A 26288-nucleotide genomic window follows, 5' to 3' on the forward strand; every position below is an offset into this window, starting at 1 on the left:
GTACCAAACCCTCCACCAACCCCTCATTCACCTTGAAAATCAGTGTCAGTCACATCTCCCTGGCCCCCTAACTATTCCTTCAATTCCCTATTAAATCTCTTGTCTCAGAAGGGTAGCCTCCTGTAGCAGGAACCAGACTGTGACGTGGGAATTAAGCCCAGCTCTGCAGGTTGCATTTTCATCTTGTTCGTCTTCTCGTGTCTTGAGGGTAAGATGGTATAGTGAATCCCACAATTAACACTCAGCCAGTTCCCCACTATAACTAGGGAAAGAAACTTGAGAGGGTCCGAATACATCCATTTGATGAGTAGTTAACTGAAAAAGGGTTCATTTTGGTAAAACTTTTTCGCCTTTGAGTCATTTCAATGAGTTATTTGGGATTCTTTAAAAAAGGTAAAGTAAAGGCATCAGAGGGCTTTGACACACTCTGGCCATACGCCAGCCTGCTTGTGCCTATTGGACTCAGCAGAGGGAGGCGGGCCCTGCGTTACCTCCAGGGCCAGCAAAGCTTTCTCCTGGCAATTCTGGGCGGGGCCAGTGTCTGGGCCACAGCTAGTCCAAGTCTGTCATTTAAGATCCAATCAAGCTCCTGTCTGAAATTCCACCTTCTTCTGTCCGAAGTGGTTGTGGACACCCCCAGGGGTTGGTATGGAGGACCAGGTGCAGCCGCGGGAGGCAGACAGGCTCAGAACATGTTTCCATTTACAGGGAACAGAACACAGGCCTCTGTGTGACTGTGGATCAGTGTGCAGGTTGCAGTGATGAGTAGAGTAAAACCTCTTCTTTGAGCTCAGTATCTCTGGTAAACACAGGGAACTGCAGGCAACAATGCTGCTGAATACACCCGAGTACACAGTCAGACATTTGTTCCATAAACAATAAATGTGTAAGACCAGTTACCTTGAGAGGGTGTCTTGCTCTGGAAGATGGTTTTAAAATGCCACATTTTTCAGGCTTCTAGGTATAAACCTTGGAGGCAGGGAACCTGGATTCTGCTTTCCTTTTGCTGGTCAACTGTCCAGTTCCTTCTGGGTCACTGAGTCTGGAGTGAGGCAAGAGGGAGGTTCTAGATTGTATTTTGCCTTAATCCTTTAATCCTTTTCTAGGTAATATCTCTTCCCCCAGGTAGCCTATTTAAAATAAAAAAAAAAAAAGTATGTCTTTCAAAACAAATTGCTAACTAGCCCTATTCTGTGTAACATTATAGAAGGCATGTAGCCAATTGGATGAAGATTTATTCATGGTCTTTAAAAGTTTGAAACAAATTATATAGGTTTCCATTTATGGTTTGGCATTAGTGTATATATATATATCTTCAGTTGGAAAAATCTTACAGGAGCATGACTCTTCCAATTCTAGTCTTTATTCAGGGTCTAGCTGTCCTGTAGCCACATCCCCTTTGATTGTTTTAGTAAACATCACAATAACCTTTATGCTCACTCCACAGTTTAAACAATACAGTACTTTTCAGTTGTTCCTTATCAGCTTTATTTATATTATATTTAACACGTATTTCAGATAAAAGAATGTGAATTCTCTGAAGCCAGGGATTGAACCTTATGTATTCAGTGCTCTTTGAAGAAAATAGAATAGGATCCATGTTGTTGGCCAGTTGATTTACTTTTGGATAATGGAGTACATTGCTTGTGATTCATGGTATTCTTTTAGTAGCATGTTTTTCACTATCATACATGGGTTCTTCAGAACTATTGTTGTGTTTCTTAATACCTCAAGATTGTTTATTCAGAACATCAATTAGGGCTGCAGACAAATTATTTGAATTGGTGTTGGCTAAAAATCTAAACTTTGTGAGATCAAAAAATGTAATTATTAGCATTGATTAAGGGATGATATAATTTCTTTAGCAAGCTCTGATTTTGTGAATTTTTGAAAACATTAAAGTATGTTCAGTTAAAAGAACAGCTTATATGATCATCCAGATTTATTTTCTACTTTACAACTGAGAAAAAGCTGCAGCTTTCTACAAAGCAGAGTATAAATATGAGGAAAATGGTGAAAGGAGGAGTGGTAGAATTGAAGAAAATGATGATGACGTGATAATGAAGAAAGGTAATGTTTATCAAATATTTACTATGGGCCATCACTGAGCTAAACACTTTACATATATTATCTCATTATCATAATCCTTTCAGATATTGTCTTTATTCTATAGGCACACAAGATCATAGAGAAGTTAAGTGACTTGCCCGAGATTGTACAGTTAGTAAGAAACTCTGGATAGGTACTTTGATTTCAGAAATTAAGGCTCTTTATCATGAGGAAAGAAGCAATGGTAATAAATGGAATTGAGAGTAGGTGGTTAACACACGACAACCAGCTATTACTCCTACAGAAATTTTATTATTTAAATTTAGTCATTTAACAAGACTGTACTTGCCACTATTGAAGAGTATGTGAAGATGAATAACTTGTTTTTATTTTTAAAAATCTAAGCATAATTTTTATTGTATAGAATATTATGCTAAGGAAGCTATGATAGAATTATTATTTTTTTCTTGAGACAGGATCTCGCTCTGTTGCCCAGGCTGGATTGCAGTGAGGCGATTGTGGCTAACTGTAACCTCTGACTCCTGGGCTCAAGCAGTCTTCCCACTTCAGCTTCCTGATTAGCTAGTACTACAGGCGTATACCGCCATACCCAAGTAATCTTTTAAAATTTTTCATAGAGACAACATTTTGCTGTGTTGTCTAGGCTGTTCTGAAACTCCTGGGTTCAGGTGATCCTCCCGCCTTGGCCTTCTCAGAGTGTTGGGATTACAGGCATGAACCACTGTACCTGGCCAAAATTGGTTTTTGTTAAAATCGTTTTTTGTGTGCTCTAAATGAGACTCAACAGCCACAAGAAGCCTTGTTGAGCCTCATTCTGGTTGCTTGATAATCACTCAAAACCTAGGGTTTTGTGTGGCTTTTGGGAGATATGCTGCTTGACTCTATTCACAGTTAGACATTATATGAATAAGGAGTTGTACAACTGAGTAGTAAATGTCCAGAGAGCAAGAGACTATGGCAAAAAAGAGACATGAACAGATTCAGGAGCCCCAGGATTTGCAGTGTAAGACTGCGCTTTGGTTTTTGTCTACATAAAATGAAGAGAGAGAATTATCACTGCCTGCTCCTCATTTCTTTCCTGCTGTAAAATTTGTGATGTATTCATTTATTCTGCAGATAGCTACCAAACTGCAGTATATACTTCCTTCAGTGCCCATTACTGCTCTGTATGAATGCACAGAAACTAAGATGTGTGTTTCTATTTTTATCTTAGGTTTTTGAACCAGTGTATTTGTTATTATAATTGCTTTTTTTATGTATGATACGTTGTATATTGTTGTTTAAAATTTTACATAAGCTTTGAATTATGTGACAAAACTTTAAGACTTGAAATGGCTTTTTTTTTTTTTTTTTTTTTGAGACTGAGTCTCGCTCTGTCGCCCAGGCTAGAGTGCAGTGGTGCAATCTTGGCTCGCTGCAACCTCCACCTCCTGGGTTCAGGTGATTCTCCTGCCTCAGCCTCCCAAGTAGCTGGGATTACAGGTGCATACCACCACACCCAGCTAATTTTCCTGTTTTTAGTAGAGATGGGATTTCACCATGTTGGCCAGACTGGTCTCAAACTCCTGACCTCAGGTGATCTGCCCGCCTTGGCCTCCCAAAGTGCTGGGATTACAGTCGTACAGGCATAAGGCCCACACCCAGCCCTAAATGGCTTTTAAAAAATAATTTATCCTATATCATACTGAGTACTTTTTGAAGTTTTGTACTTTATAATAGATTTTAACTCCAAATATTAGAATCACTTATGCAGAAGTTTTCATTTTTAAGACTCTTAATTCACTTTTGTAAAGATAGATCCAAACCAAATATTTAGAAAAAATGAGAACTTTGGCAGGAGAAAAAGTAAAAGAAAGAAATGCAAAATCGGCCTGGCGTGGTGGCTCATGCCTATAACCCCAGCACCTTGGGAGGCCAAGGCGGGTGTATCACCTGAGGTCAGAGTTCTCGAGCAGCCTGGCCAACATGGTGGAACCCCATCTTAACTAAAAAAATACAAAAATTATCCAGGCTTGGTGGCAGGCGCCTGTAATCCCAGCTACTTGGGGGGCCGAGGCAGGAGAATCGCTTGAACTGGAAGGCAGAGGTTGCAGTGAGCCGAGATAGCACCATTGCATTCCAGCCTGGGGGACAAAAGCGAAGCTTTGTCTCAAAAAAAAAAAAAGAAAAAAAAAAGAAATGCAAAATCAAAGCTGTTAAATATTCAAGACTATTAACATGTAGTCTTCTTAGCACTAGTTTTTAACTGCTTTCACATGTAATTGACATAGAATAAATGGCACATATTTAAAGTGTACAATTTAGTAAGTTTTGATGTTTGTATACACCTGTGACACCATCACCACAATCAAGATAGTGAACAGAGCCATGCTTAAAGTGTGCTCTAAATGAGACTCAACAGCCATGTTTGCCTCTCTTTCCATGTTTGTATTCCTATATTCTTGAGCTTTCTTCTGGGCTGCAGTTAAGTTACTTGCAAATAGTTTGAACCTTTGAGTGTTTGCTAGACCTGATCCAGAACAGTGTTTAGACCAGGGCTAATTATACCCCATTACTGAAGCAAGATCCTTCTGGATACTCTATTCAGTGCCCATGAATCATGACATTTTCCAGGCTGACTGGTAGAAGAGACTGTTTTCAGCCTTGTATCAGTGCTGTGCACTGTTCCCCTTAACCCTTTCTGGTGTTTGTTTCCCTGGCCTTGGGTAGTTTCCTCACTCGCATGCACTGATCAGTACAAAACTAAGTACTCAAGGGGACCACTGCAGAGCCCCAGAGTCCTTATTCTATATTTTTCTCTCTTTGGCACTCTGTCCTATGAAGTCCAGCCTCTTTGATCATCGTGGACTTTCAGCTCTTTCTCCTGAACTCCTGAACTTGGCTCAACCTGGTTTTCCCCTTCCTGCACAGCACCCTTGAAACTGTCAAAGCAGTGAGCCAGGGTAATAAAAATGGGACTCACCTGGTTTGTTTCCCCACCTCTCAGGAGTCACTGCCCTTCATTGCCTAATGTCCCATATCTTAAGGCAGGAGGAGTAAATCTGGTCCTGTTGTGTCTTTTTGGCCAGGATTAAATTATCTGCTTAATTTAATACAATTATGATAAAGATTGGTTCTTATGTCAGGATAGTATGATTTTCTTTAGAAGAACTAACCTGTAAAAGGCTGTTATTTAGTAAAAAGTTTGTGACTTAATAATATACCTTTGCTCATATGGTAATGATAGTTTAGTAGGGTTTTTTTTTAAGCTACCATGTATATTTTAATTAGGAAGACTGGCTTTGCATAGCTGAATGGTTACCACTTAAACGTTTGTTTAAAATTTTAGAATAGTAGGAGATAAAACGCTATATCTTAGATTTTACATGATTGAGAAATATATTGCTCATACACTAGGGATTTGGGGACATGCTTCTCTAATTAATAAAGCATAGTATTTATTTATTTTTATTTGTATTTTCTTTTATTTTTGTTTTCGAGATGGAGTCTCACTCTGTCGCCCAGGTTGGAGTGCAGTGGCACAATCTCGGCTCACTGCAACCTCTGCTTCCCAGGTTCAAGCAATTCTCCTGCCTCAGCCTCCTGAGGAGCTGGGATTACAGGCACCCACCACCATTCCCGGTTAAGTTTTTTATTTTTAGTAGAGATGGAGTTTCGCCATGTTGGCCATGCTAGTCTCGAACCTCTGACCACAATTGATCCTCCTGCCTCAGCCTCCCAAAGTGCTGGGATTACAGACGTGAGTTACCGTGTCTGGCCAAGCCTAGTATTTAAAGTCTTCTATCTTCCTGAAGTTTTTGTCAGATGGAATTGGTTATTACAAAATTAATACTAAATTTCTTTTTTGCATAATTCTTAGAGTCATGCTAGCCACCACAAATGGACATAATTCAAAATAATAATGAATTATTTACTTTGTAAGAAATCTGCTTCTTTCTTTTAAGAAGTCTTTTTTTTTTGAGACAGAGTATTGCTCTGTCGCCCAGGCAAGAGTACAGCAGTGCAATCTCTGCTCACTGCAGCCTCTACCTCCCAGGTTCCATGATTCTCTTGCCTCAGCCACCCGAGTAGCTGGGATTATAGATGTGTGCCACAACACCTGGCTAAGTTTTGTATTTTTAATAGAGACCAGGTTTCATCGTGTTGGCCAGGCTGGTCTCAAACTCCTGACCTCAAGTGATCCACCTGCCTCAGCCTTGCAAAGTGCTGGCATTACAGGCATGACCCACTGTGCACAGCCTCTTTTAGGAAGTCTTATAGAAGAATCTAGGATGAGAATCAGAAATTTCAGATACCCTAGTTCTCCCTCTTGACACATTTCAGTTGGATACACATCTATTTTCCATCATTTTCAAAAGAATTCTCTTTTAAAAGTTATTTTTAAAGATTAATGATCTTTGAAACAGTCTAAAATATTGCTTTACAAACTGTATTCTGCAGAAAGCTGCTGACCTGAAAACATTGTGTTTGTATGTGTTCAACAGTAGAGGAATGATTCTGTGGTCAAATAATTGAAACAGTGAGTCAAAGTTAGGTGTTTTCAGTCCACCTTCATGAAACTTATTGTACCTAAGTGTCCAGGACAGTGTTCATGCCACTTATTACTATAGATGTGTTAGTTGCTATCATATTTATACTTTGATTTTTTTGTTTGATTTGTGACATTTGTATGCAATATTTTCTTTTTAAAAAAATGTTTATTTATTTTTATTTTTGTAGAGACAGGGTCTCACTATGTTGCCCAGACTGGTCTCTCACTCCTGGGCTCAAGTGATCTTCCCACCTCAGCCTCCCAAAGTGCTGAGATGACAGGCATGCACCTCTGCTCCCAGGTGAATCCAATTGTTTTCAACAAGTTTTCACTGCATACAGTATCTCATCTCTCCTGTTACAAATCCTGTAAGGATTGGGACAAGATATAAATATCAAATAAAGCAAGTCTGTTCCAGTCCTTTTAATATTGTTTGGTTAGAATTTTGTGGCAAGATTTAACACATAAACATTAAGCCTGGAACCAAATGTTAAAAAAGGAAGATAACATTTATTTAATATTATTATATGCTGTGTTAGTTGTTTTATATTGATGCTTGAAGGTAGATGGTATTACTGAGGTTTGCAGAGGTTAAAAAAGCTAGTAAGTGATAAGAATTGGGATTCAGTTTCTTGTCTTTTTGATTTCAAAACAGACTTTTTGCTCTGCATATTGTCTGTGGAAGAAGTAGTGTCATGAAAAATGAAAGATTAAATTAATGTTTCAAATTTTGGTGAAATCAGATATAGCCAAAAGAAAGTTTCTTGATTACATGTTAATTTATCCCTCATCTATTGGGAGGACTAGGGACAATGCTCCCATTTTAAGTCTAAAATTCTTAATGGTTTTAGGGTTTGAGTTACTTTCAGAGCTTTACTTTTACTTCTGAGTTCTTGAGACTTTTAAAACTTTTCATTTATTGTGGTACATTTTTGTTTTACTTAGTAAAATTCTAAAAATTAAAATATATTAAAATATTAAATAATTTAATTAATTAATTAATTAAAATAAATAAATTTAAAAATTAAAAATATTTGCCTGTGCCTACTGTGTGACAGGCATTGCACTAAGGCCTTTGGCATGACCTGATTAAGGATATAGATTCTTTTTTTATTTTTTTTTTACTCTCAGGATATGCTTAAGAATATATATTCTTAAGACATCATTTTTAATTACCCAAATATTACCACAATTATTATAAACATTGCTCTGACCCTTGTTTATTAGTCTCTTGATTTCTCTAAACTTTTACTTTCATTTCTTCAGCGCCAAATCACTCACTCGCCACCCCATAATGAGTAGCTCTTGATACTCTAAAGAGGCCATATCCATTTTACTTCTGTCTGCATCTTGTGGAATATTATATAAAACAATAAGAAATTTTATTCATAATTAATAAGTTTAGCTTGGCCTCAGTTATAGTATGTTTCATTGTTTATCCTTCTGTATTTGAAGCAAACATAGAGGGGATGTAAATTTAATAATTTATACAGTGTGCTCCGGTTCCTGACTGTTTACCTCAGCCTCAAACTTATAGTCTTGGATTACATACAGTACTGCTTTCTCCAAGGCCTTTGCTCGTGTGTTCTTCCCACTATGCACATGAGTTTCCATAAATAACTTCCTATTTTGATTTTTAATGTCTACTTACTCTTTGTTTCAGTACGGGTATCACATGTGGGACCGTCTTTGCTTTCTGTCTTTCCACTTTGTCCACTCTGCCACAGCATGTGTCAGGATCTCTTCCTTATTTTCATAACACCCTAGATATCTCTGTCATTGCTCTTACTGCATTAAATTTTTTATTTGATATGTTTTTGTCATGAGAATGAGCTTCTGCAAGGAATTATCATTTCTTTTTTATCTTTATATTTTCATTGTGTAGCACAATATTAGCAAACAGTAGAAGTCTGGTACATATTTGATGAATGCACAATAAATGGCACTGATTTTTATGTTTATCATTTTAAAAACTTTAGAATACAACTTTTAATTGTTTTACTTATTATACAATTTTTATTTCAGGACTGTATTATTCTTGTGAAAGACTCATGGGTAGATTTTCTCTTAAAATTGTGAAAAAGTTGTCAGAAGCCATATTTATATAATGATATTCAAAGGCCATGCCATGGTGAGATTTTTTTCCCCCTAATCTCCACCATTCCTCCACCTCTTAGGATACAGATCTTGTGAATGAGACAGAGTAAAGGACTTTAAGTTGGATAAAGATTAGGATTCCCTGCTGGCTAGTAATTATCAGAATCTGGATGGTTATTTATTTGGATGAAACGGTGCATACATTGTGTGCATCAAAAGTAAAGCATATGTGATTGTTAGAGGAATGTTTGAATTCCCCAGTGGGATGTCATGGGGTATGTTTATAAACTCCCACTAAGCAGTAGTTCTACAATGGAATTTCTCTAGCATTGAGATAATAATTTGCACAGTCAAATTACCTTCTTTACAAAACCCCAAGGAATCATGAGGGCCTAATCCTTTATTAATGTCAACCCACAGGCTGCAAGAAAGCGTAAGATTGCCATTCGAAAAGCCCAGGGGAAAAATGTTGAGGCCATTCGGGAACTGAATGAGTATCTGGAACAGTGAGTGTTTTACAAGAGGATCGTGTTTTGTTATTCTGATAAATCTTTTTTAATTAAAATGGAATTTGCATTTGATTTTCCTGTTTGTCTTCATGCTGTTCATTTGCAGAATATCTACACACTTGCTTTTTTTTTCTTTTCCTCTCACCAGATTTGTTGGAGACCAAGAAGCCTGGCATGAACTTGCAGAACTTTACATCAATGAACATGAGTAAGTTATTAAACACTTAACATTTTGTTGAGTGCAGTTTTCATCACTGTAAGTTCAGAAAGCACTGTGGTTTCCAGAGGATTGGTGAGAAGGTGTGAATCATGTTGTTTGAAATGAAAAACAAAACAAATCAATTAAATGAAAATAAATCAATAATTTGCTGGTCATAATATGTGAATAGCTTTAACTGGGTCATTTGTGTTTTGCCATATTGTTTATGTTTAGGAAATAAGTTTTTCTTTCAAATATAGGTGACATTCTTTGGAAGTAAAAAGGCCTGCATTTGCTAAGCTAAATTTATGTTTGGTGAATCAAAAATGTGAATTTTTAGAGTTCAGATTGTTCTTATAATACAAAGAGTATTATACTCCCTGCTGTTTAAAAATTCTGTCAATTGTATGCATGTATTAGCCTTACTACTGAGAGAATCAACTCTTCCAAAGTAGAAGCATTCTGTTGCCTGGGTAAAAAACTGAGAATAATCAAGAATGTTGAATGCTGTAGGATCTTGCTTATTGGATGTTTAATGTTTTTGTTAGCTTTTTTATTGCTGTAGTGACAGGAGGAAATCCCAGTGTGAGAGGATTAGTCCAGAGTCTTAGTGCAAGTTTGCTAATATTACAGCATTAATGCTAACCTCCATCTAGAGGCATGTTTTTTATTTTTTTTCTTAGTTCTTCTGAATCTGAAGTATATGACATTGCTTCTTTTCCTTCTTTTTTGACAGAATAGAATCAGATTCTTATGCACGTTTTCTTGTGCATGAATATTTAACCTTGTTCTCATACTACAAACAACTGATGAGAAATAGAATGAAGACATTTGTCTGTTGTCTGTGGTCTATATATATAATGTGATAGAGAGGATTGAAGTCTATTTGCATAAGTCTAAGAAAAGTGGGAGCTAAAATAAAAGTAATAGCTGTGATTTAATGAATGTATGGTATATTCTGGGAACATTTTTGAAGTTCTCTGCTATACTCTGAAACAGATACTCTGGTTTTGATTAGGAAATTATTTCCTGAATCACATTCAGTATAGATGATGTGCTTGTTGTACACATATGTAAACATACTTATTTCTTATGCATGTGAGGCAGTGTATAATACTTATATTTAAATACATGAAATTGAATCTTTAGAATGTAGTAAAAATAATTAGCATTAATTTTATTTTGTTTCGAAAACAGTTGACAGTCATTTAACATTTTTTTGTAGTTTTTAAAACTTTTCTAACTGAAAGCATTTTTAAACATTTCAAATTAACAAGGATTTTTTTTTCAAGTTAAAGGAATACCTAATGCAGAAAATTTGAGAAACACAATAAAGCATAAAGACCAAGACAAAAATTACATGTAATTCCAGCATCCTAAGTTAACTATAGTTTGAATTTTGTCCTTCCTTACCTTTTAAAACAAAAGCCCAAAATAAAACTATCTTTCGTACTTTATACTTTCCCTTATATTTTGTCAAAAATTTCTTGTCACTATAACAATCTGCAGTGTGTTTTGAATGGTTTTATATTATTTCATCTTACCAGTTTACCCTAGTATTTTTAACCAGTTTCCTAGGGAGATATAAAGGTATTTTTATATTTTTATATATAATGCTGTAGTGATCATTTTTATTTTGTTTCCTTGGGTTAAATTCTTTGAACTAAAATTGCTTGATTAAATAAGATGTACGTTTTCTGTGGTTTTGATGATAGTTCCTGATTGTTCCCTAGAATGTTAACATCAGTTTACCAGCACACCAGCGTTTACTAGAGTCCCTTAACAATATTGGATATTGTGATTCTTTTTTAATCTTTACAAGTTTGATAGGTGAAATTGGTTCTACCTTTTTAGTTCATTTTTAAGAGCTCTTTTTTGTAAAGGAGAGTAACCGTATGTCGAAAGTATATCCTTGTTATATGCTTTTTAAATACTGACTTCTTAAAATTATAGAAACTTTACATTTTTAGAAAATCAGATTCATCAGTTTTTAACATCATGTCTGCTACCTTTAATAGCTTAAAAAATATATCACCTTTTTTCCCCTACTTCATTTGCAATTTTATTTTTTTGCATGTATTTCTAATATTTATTTCATCATCAAATTTAGGTTATACCTTATTTTTAACCTACCATTAAATTTATTTATTTGTTTCACCATGTGGCACCATGTTCAGTTTTGCTTTGTTTTGAATCTAAAGAGTTTATTAAAATAGAGGTGAATGTACACTTAAGAGAAATGAACTGAGAAATCTCAAAAAATCAAGAAATACTAAGATGTAGGAGCACCTGAAAAAAATTTTTTAGACGAAATGATAACTATGGTCAGCCTACCCTTTTATCTAGTATCACGAAAGTCTTTTTGGTCTTGAAGGTAGTTACAAAATGACCATTTATTTTTTCTAATTGAACACGTAGAAGGAATATTTATGTTTAGGTGAGTGGAAATACATATCTACAGATTTTTTGAAACTGAAAATTGCAGTCAATTCATATGATTCATTTGACATGTTTGAGCAAGTCATTATAGGAGGAGTTTTTTGGTGGAATGTTAAATTATCGTAGGATATCAGTTTTAGCACCAGTCTCGTGGACACAGTGGCAAAAATGTAGCAGTTTTCAAAATGTTAGATATATTTAACATTTAATATTCTTTTCTGCGTATGAACAGTTATAAGCTTTTTTAAGTATAATAGGTCACAGGCAGCTTTGGTAGCCTAGATCTAGAACTATTTTTTTTTCTTTAAGAGACAGATGTACGTTTTCTTACAACATTTCCCAGACTAAACTTGAGCTCCTGGGCTCAAGTGCTCTTCCCATCTCAGCCTCTTGTGTAACTGGCACTACGGGTGTGTCACTATGCCCAGCTCTGGAATTTTTAACTCCAAATAAATATCTGTAGTATAATTTTCATATAGCCCTATTTAATGTTTTTATAGAGAGAAAAAGGGATATAGAATTATGCCACATAACCGTTTTATATTTTTAAGTTACTTTTATAAGTTCGTTTCTGATTTATAAATTATAGTTTGTTTTTAGTTATTCCAGGGGTATATGTTACACCCATTGACCATATTGAGACTCTTGTTCTAAAGTTTTAAAACTACAGTTAATTTTTTGTGTGTCAGCACTACCAATATGTATTATAGGTTAAGTATCCATAACCTGAAAACCTGAAATCCACAGTACTCCAAAATCTGAAACTTTTTGAGTGCCAACATGATGCTCAGATGAAATGCTCATTGGAGCATTTTGGATTTGGGATTTTTGGGTTAGGAATGTTCAACCAGTAAGATAATGCAGATATTTTAAAATCTGAAAAATTCTGAAATCTGAAACATTTCTGGTCCCAAGCATTTTGGTTAAGGGATACTCAACCTTTGTGAGCAAAAATACATTCACATTATGAAAGACAAAATGTTTTTACTCGATTTGTAATTGAAACTAGATACTATACAGCAAGGAACAGTTTAGTATAATACATTTATTATGATTGTGATTATAGTTCCTTTTCATAGGTCCAGCCTTTTAAAATTCCATATCAAAGGGAATTACCACAATTCTGTAAGGAAAAATCGTGATGTTGGTAAAGTAACACACATTACCAAATACTGTAACCTTTAGTTATATATACTTTTGTAAGGAAGAGAAGAAACTTTATTTAGTCCTAGTACTGACTCTAACATTGTAATAACAATTGTTATTCTGTTTTAAGTAGATTCAAATTATTTTCACTTCTCTATTCTTAGTCTTGTTGAGTCACTGTATATAATGAATTAACTTTTCTATGCACCTAGAATAGTACTGGCTATGTATTATCCCTGACAAGATTGAGGAAATAGTCACTTTTTGTGTGGCCTAACAATGGCCTAGAAAAGCTGGACTAGACCATATCTTGAGCTCCTTCTAGCCCTAATTTTATTTAATTCTATATTTTATCCACAAAATTAGTTTGATACCATACTTTGTAAAATTGGGGGAAGGAATCCTTTTCTCTATGTGATGCTAATTGATTTTTGATAAAATATCTTGGTATTCATTTTACCCTAAGAGCTACTACTACCTGCCCATTTTATCTTGCTTTATGCACCAGTGTCACAGTTGTGCTCAACCCATTTAAAGCTCTAAGAACTTTTATTCTTAGTCTCAACATGAATTTTTGGTATCATACTTTATACTTAAAGGAACATGTTTAGAAGAAAACTGTCTTTTGATAAAGTGTTTTAAGGTAGAGACAAATTTTCCCTTTTCTTTTAGAGTGATAAATAGATATTAAGTAGGTAGTCATAATACATTTGTTTTAGACATTTATTTAGTCATTTGTTCAGTCTTACTAAATACCTATCATGTGTCAAGAACCAATGCTATGTTTTGAATTTAAAAATGGAAAGGGCTAAATAGCTGCATGATCTTAGATGAGAGTATATATATATGGTCCTTCATAAATCTAAACTGCTGTAATTATTAGGTAATCTGCAGGGTGTATTTTTCTCCTCAGTCCATTTGGGTGTGACTGCTGTACACATTTTCATGTTACCATTGAGATCTTCAGTTTTTCAGTGTTATGTGTAATGCATATAAACAGCATATGTAGTGGTTAAAGAGTACAGGCTGTCTGGAGTGGCACAGCCTGGGATTCAGTTTACAGCTCTGTGCCTCAGTATTCTCAGCTCTAGCATGGTGATAATAATTTCCTTCTTCCTAGGATTTTGGTAGGATTAAATGAGTTAATACATGTAACACACATAGAAAATGCATGACACCTAATAAACAATTAGTAAAACTTAGCTTATACTTGTGTGAAACAGGAAAATAATTTAAAAAGTATATCAGGCATTAGTGTCAAGGTAGATACTTTTGTATGTTGGTAACAAATGCCAAAAATAACTTTAGGTAACCTCTTTTTGTTGGGTAGTGTCATCAGTTCCTCACTGGGAAGAAATCTTGTAACACCTGTGTTCATTAGGATTTCCTATAGATAGTGAGGATAGTCACATGGCATTAAACATTTAAAATATATTTAGTGAATTATAGTCACATGCTTTAAAATGTTTTTCCAGAGCTCTTTCTGGCAGTTCTCTTTCCTTAGGTTTTCAGCAAGATTTTTGTTTATTCTACCACAAGATTAAATAGTAGCACAGTGTATATCAAAACCAACTTGATCTATTTTTCATGGGCTTAGAAATTTATAACTTTATTATAATTTGGCATTTGACAGTAAACTTAAGTAATGAGACAAATCTTTGTAATAGAATATGTTGGTAAATATATGCCTGTGAAGAATTTTTAGTGAGTAGAGAATATTTAATAAAGTATTTATTTTCTCCTTACACATTAGCTGTTTGAATATTTTTTTAAATGATCAGTCAACTTCCAGAAGTTGTTCTATATACAACTTGATCCAAGGTCTTGAAGCCTTTCTTATTAGTAATGATGAGATGTAGTAGGAGTGACCCAATTTTTAAAATGCAGTATCTATTGATTGTTTACAGGCTGCTTTAAGATTTAAGCCTGTGTTTATTAATTTCATGATAAAATTTAATGTCATTGATATTTATGAATGTCAGATGACAAATATTTTATTAATAAAGCTATGTAAATTATTTTGTGAATATATTGTTTAACATCACTAAAGTTGTTTTTAAATTATTTCAAGGTTTAACTAAAATAAAAATTTGTGACTTTTAAAATTAATTTCTCCTCTTGATGTGTTTTTAGCTATGCAAAAGCAGCCTTTTGTTTAGAGGAACTAATGATGACTAATCCACACAACCACTTATACTGTCAGCAGTATGCTGAAGTAAGTGTTTTCAGAACAATGGCATATAATTTTATTTTGGTTGCTATTCGGTATTATTATGGAACTAAGAATATTTCCTTCATGTTAAGCAAGTATATGTTTAAAACATCTGATGAACATTACATTGTGGGAATAAAAGTTTAAATTTTTTAACATTGCAGTGGTAATACTGACTTCAATTAAGACATACTTAAAACAGTGAAATTCCTTGTATTTTTATATTTGTGTACTATTTTCTTCCCTAATTATAAGTTATATCACATTTGCTACCACTTAATGGCTTCTGAGACATTTATAGTGATTATGATTGTTAAATCCATATTCAGGGAAATTTGTATTAAAGCCAGTTGGGACATAGGAAGTATTTATTTAATTTGCATATTGTTAAGAATAGCAGTACAATTGAATGCTATAAGGCTAGAAGGGATTCATTATTAAAGAATGTCCGTACAGATTATGAAAGGACAATTCAATATTTAAGTCCACATTTATAATGCCAGTAATAGAAAATACAATGTGAAGTGAAGCATTTGTGAGGCAGCTGAAATAGAAATTATTCTGGCTTTTTATTGTGGCAGCATTTTTGTTTTAAAAACTACTCAGTCATCTCAATGTTCGTAGAACAGAATAGCTTTTTGGGGGAAGGTTATGTTTGAAATTTTAGATTAGCTTTAAAAACCTTTAGGTGAATTCTTTTAACATCTTGTATTTGTTTTTAGAGAGAATATCTGTTTCGATTACTTAATGCCTGTGGTATGATGAAACCATGCTATATTTCAAAGTAGTAAAATAAACGGTTTTCAGCACTTTGCAATTTTTAACAGGTTAAATATACCCAAGGTGGACTTGAAAACCTCGAACTTTCAAGAAAGTATTTTGCACAGGCATTGAAGCTGAACAACAGAAATATGAGAGCTTTGTTTGGGCTTTATATGGTGAGTTGCGGTGCATGTTTAATGTTATTTTTAAAAATCTGTCACCTAAAATCCATTCAACTATCCCCTCCAATCATTCCTCTCCTGTTTTTTGTATTTTATTGATAAGCATATAATATTTTTCTGTAATTAATTCTGAGCAATAGCTTGTAAGCCAGTTTTATTTTTGAATGTTACTACAGCCTGTTTGACTTTTTTTTTTTTGTAAACTATCTTTTATCGTATCAGAATTGAAATCTGCCCTTATAAAATTAAATAGTAACAGGAAAAAAAACATGATTTCTTGTTTTGATATTCTGGGGTTTATGCCCAACATTATTGTATTTCTTCCCTAAATTATAGTTGTATGACGTATTTTTAAACTATGCCAATAAAATACATTAGAAATAAAATCCCTAATATATAAAATTAAAACATTTTTTATGGTGTAGAAAAACAGTTTGTAAATTGTGGGAAGTATATAATGATCTCTTGTTTAGGTATGCCAAATGCAGAGTTTAGAAAAGTCAATTAGTAAGAGTATGGGAAATGGAGGAATAATTTGCTGACCTTTAAGACATGTATATAAAGTGAGCACCTCTCTAAAATAAGAAAGGCTGGGAAAAATAAACTTTAATATGTCAGTTAGTTCTTTGAATTTTTTATTTATCCTGTTCTTTTGACAGACTTCTTGATAAGTGTCTTCTAGTTGCAGCTCAATGAAAAAGAACTGATTGAAGAAATGGAGATAGGAAGAAATAAAAATGAAATAATTTTTAAAAAGGAATGGCAAAATATGATTAGAAAATGGTTCAAATGTATTTCAATAAAATTTTCCTGGATTCTAGCAAAGCGAATTGCAATGGCTTGAAAATATACTATAGTAGAAGTATCTCTTTATCAAATACATACTAATTTTAAAAACTATATAATATACAACATATTATTAATAATAGTTTATACATAGCACTTTATGTGCTGGGCCTTGTTCTGACCTGTATTTTTTATTTTAAATCAATAAATCCTCACATCAAGTATTTGAGTAGGTGCTCTCAATACTCTTCTCAGGTGGTGAAACTGAGACACGGATTTAATTAATTTGCCCAAAAATGGGCACAGAGCTCCTAAATGATTGAGTTGGGTTTCCAGCCCTGGAAGTTAACTCCATAGTTTTTCTCGTAACCACTGCATCTACTAAAATTCATAAGAAGAAGGTAACATTAAAGTCATAGAGGTATAAAAGTGAGATTTGGGGATATAGATTCTTCACTGGCAGAGACGGAGACATAGGTGAAAGAGGCTATAGCACAGCCTGGCATAAAACAAAGGCTTAACCTTTTTTTGAATCACATGGTCAGATTCTTTTAAGAGTAAAATATATTTAAGAATAGGATTAAAGTTATATCTTACTCTTCACAGTAATATATACATTTAATAATTAGCATATGATTTTGGGGTTTTATGGATTCTTTCACAGATCCCAGATTAAGAACTGCTCACTTAAATACATTTTTAAAAAGGAGAGGGTGGATCAAATTGCAGGGACTAATTGGTTCTCTGAAACACAGTTTGAAAACTCATGGTATAGTGAAAAGAGAAATGGATTAGAGATAAAGATCTTCTTTATTTCAAAGACCCATTATTTTGCTTTGGTCAAGTTAAATCTCTCCTATTGGACTTAAATTTCTTTTATCTATTAATGTAGGATGTCAGGCTAAATTATTTTTGAGTTTCCTTTTTCTATAAATATTCAATAATTATGTGATTCTGACATAGGCAAGCTTATGTAATTCAATAACAAGAAATAGTACCAGTAATATCCTACAGTGGTAAAGTGCTTTTGGTTTATAAAGTGTTCTTCTATAGCTTCTTTATTTAAACGATACGGAGTTTTACCTTTAAGAGCTGTTACAGATATGTAATTAAATAATTTTAGGTATTATTTAAAATATATTTTCCCTTTCCACTATTTTGGATTTATACTATATTTTAAAATGTATTTTCATTTTTAAGCACTAATATTCAATTTTATGTTTATATTAAAAATTATTTTGGTACAGTTTTTAAAAATTCTTTATTATCATCCCATTGCAACCATGTCCCTTATGTTTTTGATTGTCTTGACTAGCAAAAAAGGAATTTTGCTTTTGATGTTATTGTTTGTTTGTTTTTAGTCGGCAAGTCATATTGCTTCTAATCCAAAAGCAAGTGCAAAAACGAAAAAGGACAACATGAAATATGCTAGTTGGGCAGCTAGTCAAATAAACAGAGCTTATCAGGTTAGTATTTGTTGATCATTTTGCTATGTAGGTCAGTTAATGTATTTCTTAGTTTTGTTTCTACAAACTGCAAAGTCAGATGTCTGGCATTGGACTTATATGCCTTTGGGGCTTTATGAAATGTATTTTGTGTAGAATTAATTTGTGGTTTTAAGACTACCTTTTTATCCCCTCAAGAGGAATCTGTTAGTATTATTATTTCATAATTGACCTTACAATCTGGAAATCTCAGTGGTTCTGCATTTGGCAAACGCAAACTAATTCTAAAAACTCAGGATAAATAAATATGTCGCATTTCAGAAGCAGATGGGGTATGTGAGTATATTTTTAATCATAAGTATCTCAAGAAATAGAAAAGAAGGAAGAAAAGCCTTAAAGTAAACTAATCAAACTGCGTAACAAAGTTTGTGCAGTCTGCTTATACTTCAGATCTTTTACTGAAACTTCTCCATTTGTATCTTCGTTTTCTAAAGCTCATCCTTAGCAGATTTTTGGGAAATTATTTTTCATGAGAAATTTACTCATGGGAAAACACATCTTCTTATATCTTTAGCCTTATTTGTCTATAGCCTTTATATTTAAAGGACAGTTTGGCTTTTTATATACCCGTTGATCCTTTACCTAAGTATCTTAAGCATATTGTTCAGTTGGTTTTTTTTTTTGTTTACTTTTAATATGGACGAGATCTTGCTACATTGCCCAGGCTGGCAGTGAACTCCTGGCTTCATGCGATCCTTTTACCTCAGCCTCCTAAGTAGCTGGGACTACAGGTGCAGGCATCACCATGCCCCACTGTTTCATTCTGTTTCAGAATAAAATGTTGCCGTCAAGAAGTATGATGCCATCTTGACTTGCTTTTTGTCATAAGTGACTTTTTGTCTGGTTACCCAAAGGAATTTTTTCTTTATCTTTAAAATCCAGTAGTCTTACTACGATTTGTTTTATTGATTCTTCTTGTGTCAGTTTTCCCAAATACACAGTACACCCATTTAGTACATCAATTTAGCCCTTTTAGTTGAGAAAAGTTGCTTATAGAATTACAAGTATTTTTTTCTCTGCTTCGTTTTCTTTTTCAGGGTTTCAGTTACAAGTGTATTAGACTTCATTTTTCTATGTCCTTTATTATTCATTTTCCTTCAAATTATTTTGTCATTTTCTGTATTTTATGTTTTCTCCATAATTTTTTATGAAGTTGATTCATATTTTTCTTGTCCTCCATGTTTAAATGAGGTAATGTTCCTGGACTATTAGGAGGAGATGTTTATGGAATGGCAGGAAGTTGGAGATAGATTAGGGTAGCTTTCCCAGCTTGGCTATTCTATGGCTACCTCCTTTTTTGGCTTAAGAGAACTCAAATATGACCTCTTTGTGTAGCCAGTCTTTCTTAGAACTGAGTGTGAATGGAGAGTCTGTCTTAGAACTGAGTGTGACCCAGAAAGATTTTCTGGCTTCAGCCCACTGTTCTGTTTCTAGAGGCCTCAAGATCTTGAATTCTGAAGTGTTGCTGTCAGCTTTAAATATTACATATTGTTGTTACAGTTTGTGTTTCTTCCTTTTTGTTTTGTTTCCTTCTGGGATTGCTGCCTCTGGGCATCACTCCTTTTCTCACCTCTCCTTATCTGAACCATCTCTCCTTCTTGCCCTGGTGTTTCTGCCCTGTTAGGTTTGGTTTCAGTTTTTAATTGTTTTTCTTCAGGGTGTGAAGTTTTGTCCTTCTGGAAGAGGATGTTTGCTAGATATTTTAGAGATTTTAAGATAGTAGATGGTTAGACTTGTCTAATCTCACATTTGTGAATAGTTTTTTACACTTATCTTTGTTTTGGAGCTTATGAAGACTTCTAGGCCCTTGGCAGATGCATCATCTCAGGTTTTCTTGTTTCGTGGATTAAGAATTCATGATTTGTTTGGTTTCTGGTTTCTTGTAGAGTAGTAGGTTGTCCTCTATTTCTATTTCTCCTACTACACAGTTGTTAATCTTTTGTAGGTCGTGCTGCTCTTGATGCCATAGTCACATTCTAGGGTTTAGAAAATTGGCACCTAGTTTTTTTGGAAATGTCGTCTGTGGGCTTGGGTTCTATTATGTTGGTTTTGGTGCTGGCTTTTTGTTGTTCGTTTTTGCCCTTCTGGTTGGAGAAAATTGAGGAGATTTAAAAAATGTAATGCCTCCATAATCACATCATCGAAAGTCACCTTTGTGTATTTTTATTGTCTGTTATGGAGCATGTTAGTTTTGTTGGCATATTGTAAGTCAGCGTATTTATAAATATTAGCGAGACTGTGCTTCTTCAAATGTAGTTTGGGATAGCTCAGATCTGTAATGTAGTTCCACACAGAGTAGGCTTGGGAGTATGTGGAAGTGTGTGATTTAAAGGTAAGATTTGTATAATATAAAAGTAATGCTGTGCATACTACATAATCGTTTTTAAGACATTTATGAGAAACAGCTCTTCAGAGTGCTTTTTTGACATAACTATTTTAAAATCAATTTTTACTAAATTACAATATAGAAATAAGAATTATAACAGAAAAAAAGGATGCAAGTAATAAATGTGCCTTTCAGTGACTAATATAAGGTAAATATATCCAGGCTAATAAATATAAACACTGCAGCATCCCAAAGCCCTCTTGGTAAGTCCTCTTAATTTCTCCTCTTGTTTTCCTTAAGAGTACTCACTTATAACCCTGTAGTTGATGGAATCAGCCAGTATGTATTCTTTTTTGTCTTGCATATTTCTATCATTATTCAGTTTATGGGATTTATCCTTGTTTATGTCTGTAGTTCATTCATTTTCTTCTACTGTTGTTCATTGTATGAATGTTATACTTTGTCTAGTCAGTTATTGCTATGCATTTGGAATATTTTCTGTTTGGGCTATTTTGAATAAACTATACTGAATATTGCTGTACAGATCTTTTGGTGGACATGTATGTGCAGTTCTTACTGTATGTGCAGTTCTGTATATCTTTGAGTGAAAATACTGGGTCATAGAATATATGTATATTTAACTTTAGTAGTTAAAGGCAGTTTTCCAAGTTAGTTTACTCCCACCAGCGGTAAGAGTTCTAATAGTCCCACATCTTCACCAACACTTGGTTCTGTCAGTCTTTGTAATTATAGCCATTCTGGTACATGGTTTTATTTTGCATGTCCCTGATGATCAGTTCCATTTGGATATCCTCTTTCATGAAATATTTTTCTCATTAGTATTTGTATGACTTATTTATTTAGTTTTTTGCTTTGAGCCCTTTTTTAGTTATATATATAAGCAAATATATATAACTTTTTACTTTTTTGCTCATATGATCTTGAGGAATAGAAGTTCTGAAATGAAATGTGTTCAAATGCCTCAGTCATTTGTTTGTGTTTTTTGTGTTCTGTTTAAGAAATCTTTTGCTACTCATGGTCATAAAGAATTCTGTGTGTCTTCGGAATTTCTGTTTTACTTTTCATATTTAATCCACAACCCATTTGGAATTGATTTATTTTTAATTTTTAATTTTTATTTTTTTGAGACAGAATCTGGTTCTGTCGCCCCGGCTGGAGTGCAGTGGCATGATCATGGCTCACTTTGCCCTCAACCACCCAGGTTGAGTTATCCTCCTGCCTCAGCCTTCCAGCTCGCTGGGACTATAGGCGCATGCCACTGTGCTCACCTAATTTTTAAATTTTTTGTAGAGATGAGGTCCAGCTGTATTGTACAGGCTGGTCTCAAACTCTTGGCCTCAAGTAATCCTCCTGTCTCAGTCTCCCAGTGGAGTGCCAGGATTATAGGTATGAGTCACTGCATCTGGCCTGGAATTGATTTTTATGTATGATATGAAATAGGGGGTCAGTTGCTCCCCATATGGATATCTAGTGTTTCTGTCCATCTTGTATTCTATCATGAGTTCTGTCCATGGAAGCTAGTTCAGTGTAGTTAAAGAGAAGATTACAGATGCTGGACACATGTTGTCTGGGTTCAAATTTTGACTCTGATATAATTATTAGCTATGCAAACTTGAGTAAATTACCTAACATCTCTTGGCTTATCTTTTCTTCTGCAAGATGGCCATAATAAAATATTCTGAGAATTAAAGAAGTTAAAACATAAGTTATTTTGTTTTTCCTTCTCCTTGTCTCTTCAGTGTGACAAGACCCCCTTGAGGTGTGTTGAGGTATAATTTACATGTAATCAAATGCATATATTTTAAGTATACAGTCTGAGTTTTAACAAATATGTATACCCCCTTACCAGCCCCCCACTCTAAATAGCATTTTCATCACCCAAGAAAGCTTCCTTCTGCCATTTTGCAGTCAACCTCATCCCCCACTGGGAGATAAACAAGCACTGATTTGACTTTTATCACCAAACATTAGTTTTGCCTGTACTATAACTTTGTATAAATGAGTTTATAGGCTATGTGCTCTTCTGTGTCTGGCTTCTTTCACTCAGCATGTTTTTGAGATTCATTCATTTACAATCCATTTCATTTTCCCTATTACTTTGTCTACCCATGTATTTTCCACAAATTATATAAAGATACCAAGCAAGGTATCTCAGTTATTACAATGCATGAATCACTGACCTCTGAATTTGATAAGCAAGTTTTTATTATTTGGTTGTGTTTGTGTTTTTTCTGGTGAGTTTTCTTGTAGATCTTACAGAGAATTTTGAAAGATTTACTTAAGCAAAATCTAACTGTATGAAAACAAAAATACAGAATTTGTGAATCATGTAGAAGAGTATAACTTTCAGAGAATGACATTTTTGATAAATAGGTAAATCTTTGGGATCTCAGTGAGAATTTCTTAATCGTATCTAAGCATGTAAACCAGTATAGAGTATGTGATATTTAATATGTGATTTTTCTAGATATTTATAAATTAGGGAATATTAGGTTTCAAGAACTGCTTTTCTTTCTTTGTTTCCACTTAATGATGAAACAGAATATGGCTACTATTTGCTCTTCAATTAGGTAATTGGTTTAACATGTTCAGTAGAAGCAGACACATTTGATTAATGCACATGAAAAACTTTAATGTGAACTTACTCACAATGATTTTCCAGATAAATGCTTCTTTGGTGCACAGTTAAATCTGTGCTAGTGATTTATATGTTATTTATGATTGCAGCGGTGATTCTGTTACTGTCCTTTTGGGAAACAGAAAATTAAATCATGATTTGGGAGAAAAAATGATTCTGACTTAATCAGTTAAATTGCCATACAATTCTGGAATAGACAGAATAATTGCATGTCACATTAAATTTGAAGTGATAGATTTATATTTCCAACTTTCTTTTATTTGTTCTGACACAAGTAAATTCATTTGGTTTTTTCCAAATTGCACTGGTTGTGAGTAATGTTGACACCATTTTAGGTGACTCTTTAAAATTAGCTAATTTTAAAAGATCACACTGTATTATTTTTATGTTTAAGTATAAACCAAGAAAAATACTGTATTTAAAAATACATGTTATGGTTTTAGCTCTACAGAATTTTTTTTATTTTTACTTTGCTATTTAAAAGCAATTAGAATAAATGTTATGTGGTAATGTTACTATGTGGTGTCCTATTCTGTACCCCTAATTTTCTCAGAATCAGACCTTTAAGTATCTGATTAGGACCATTCCTATTTATATTTCATAAATGGTGGTAAAAGGAAAAGCTTTCTATTTCTGGTAAATCCTTGTGTATTGTGTAATTTATTGACTGGGTAGCAAAAGTAGTAAGCATGCCCCACAGCCTTTCGTCCTCAGGGGAAATTATAAAAGGACAAAGTTTTAAATGTGATATTGCTGTTACCGTATTTAACATATGAATTCCTTAAATTCGTGATGCCTTTTGAAAGGCAAGGTGATATGGATTTTTATGAAAAGTTTTTTTTTTTCCTCTGGCATTTCCACTAGAAACATCCTTTATTTACTTTTTCAAATCAGGATTCAACTACAGAAACTAATCTAATGGTTTAGAGTGTAGTAAGTGTGAGGGAATCATAATGTTAAGCTGTAGCCAGAGGGGTCAGAGACAGGTTACCAGTTCCTGAAGCCTGTTGCTTCTATGATGTTACCTGTGCTTGATCACTTAATCTTTCTGAACAGGTCATGAGAAGTTTTCCAAATTAAGGTAATTACAAAAGACAAGGAACACATCGTAAATCAAGTACTAAGTGCTTAAGACAGCATTGTTATTTGAAGAAATGATCAGTCACTTGAAAATGTATTGAGTGGTTTGATGTTAACTTGAAAACACTAGATGTTGCTAATACCAAGTATTTTAGTCATACTTAACCAGGGGGAAAATGGGTAAAGTATATATATATAAAACAAACTTTCTCCCATCTCCAACAAGGAACACTTGCTTATCTAGTAAAGCTTTTGTTTTAAATCAGACTAATAAATGATGGGAATTGTCAGTGCAGTTAACAAACTCATTTTAAAATCAGCATGTGGTATTCAACAGTGTTTCCCTCCAGCGATTATGTGTACGATATTGAATTTAATATGCCATGGATTTGCTTTTAAATACACAAATATAGGGTATATTTTGTGTATGTATTGATATATTATATTTTGTTTTCGTAGTAAAATCCAATCCCAATTAGTTTTATAATGTAAGTAAATTACAATTAATAAAGTAGAAATGCATACTTTAAAACATTTTTACATTGTTTTAATGTGTAGCGTAGGTTTTTACTTGACAGCTGTTTGCAGAACCGTATCATTTAGTTAACTAATAAATCTGGAAACTTAAATTATGAGCTACTTTAAATAATTTTAGAGAGTACTTGCAACTTTAAAATGTTTAGTGAAATAACTTGTATTTATATTGTACCTTTGTTTGAAATTGTAAAAATCTGTTTAGACACCAGATGAGTAGAAATGGTTCACATTCCTACATAAATGTAAGCTAAATTGCATTTTAAAATTATACTTTTTATTTCATGTTTTTTTGATCTGAGTAGGATAGTTTCAAATCTATGATTTTATAGGTTATTATACTACGTAAGCATTTAAAACATTTAAACTGGCCAAGTGTGCAGTGAAATCTCTGTACACTTCTACTGAAGGTAAGACCTTAAAGGAAAATGTCCTTAATACCCAAATTTTATTCTTACTGAAAATAACAAAGAATATATTTGATTTCCTACTAGTTATAAAATAGTCAATGTTAAGTTTCATTAGCAATGTGAAGGTAAGATTGTCATTTTGAACCTGCCATTGAAATTGAGCCTAATTGAGCTTTTTTTTTTTTTAATTAGTTTGCAGGTCGAAGTAAGAAGGAAACCAAATATTCTCTTAAGGCTGTCGAAGACATGTTGGAAACATTGCAGATCACCCAGTCTTAAGGTTTCAAAAACTCTTTGACATTAGATTTCACAACTGCACAATTGAACTTATTGGCCTGTAACTTATTTACTAAATGCCCAGTGCTGTTTATATACTACAGTGATTTTCTGTTAAGAAGGCAGTTGTAAAGAATGTGTTTATATAAACCTAAAAATGCCTTTTACTGCTAAGTGGGAAGATGGGGGAAATCCATGGAAGAGAGATTTAAGACTTATTGATTGTACATCAGTCTCTTCATATCACACATATATATATATATAAAACTCTAATGTAGAATAACCTTGTTAAATAAACCATGATGATTTATTAAACTTGCGTTTGAAGATTCTAACTTCATTTTATTATACTCACAGTGGATATATTGTTTAAGAACTCAGTTTCTAGTTAACTCCTTACTGGTGATAGCAAAGATACAGCATATGTAGCTGACAGAAGCAGATTATTTTGACTTTGTTTATATTGTTGAATTGGATTTTGCTGTACATTCCAGTGGACTATTTGAATTGTTTTATCTGCTGTAATATCCTTCTGATGAATCTTGCTTAAAACATGTCATTCTCC

The 26288-nt window shown here is 33.7% G+C and overlaps 1 protein-coding gene across 5 annotated transcripts in view; it reads left to right on the forward strand.

Annotated features, from left to right (window-relative positions):
• The window catches only part of EMC2 (ER membrane protein complex subunit 2), a 49479-nt gene extending 23441 nt beyond the window's left edge, over positions 1–26038 (forward strand). Inside the window, exons 6-12 of one of the 5 annotated variants that reach the window (XR_012416599.1) lie at positions 5551–5809; positions 9119–9204; positions 9356–9415; positions 15125–15206; positions 16031–16141; positions 18295–18399; positions 25640–26038. Coding sequence is in view for 4 of the 5 variants with exons in the window: in XM_065519533.1 (XP_065375605.1) it covers positions 5551–5691; positions 9119–9204; positions 9356–9415; positions 15125–15206; positions 16031–16141; positions 18295–18399; positions 25640–25726 (672 nt within the window). In the remaining variant the exon portion in view is untranslated. Of the gene's footprint in view, positions 1–5550; positions 5810–8626; positions 8797–9118; positions 9205–9355; positions 9416–15124; positions 15207–16030; positions 16142–18294; positions 18400–25639 lie in introns of those variants that run through there. The other 4 variants (XM_065519533.1, XM_073999306.1, XM_005563927.4 and 1 more) reach the window with 4 other exon arrangements.
• Positions 26039–26288: the final 250 nt, after the last annotated feature.

This window comes from Macaca fascicularis, chromosome 8, assembly GCF_037993035.2.
Source record: "Macaca fascicularis isolate 582-1 chromosome 8, T2T-MFA8v1.1".
In the NCBI taxonomy this organism is placed as follows: domain Eukaryota; kingdom Metazoa; phylum Chordata; class Mammalia; order Primates; family Cercopithecidae; genus Macaca; species Macaca fascicularis.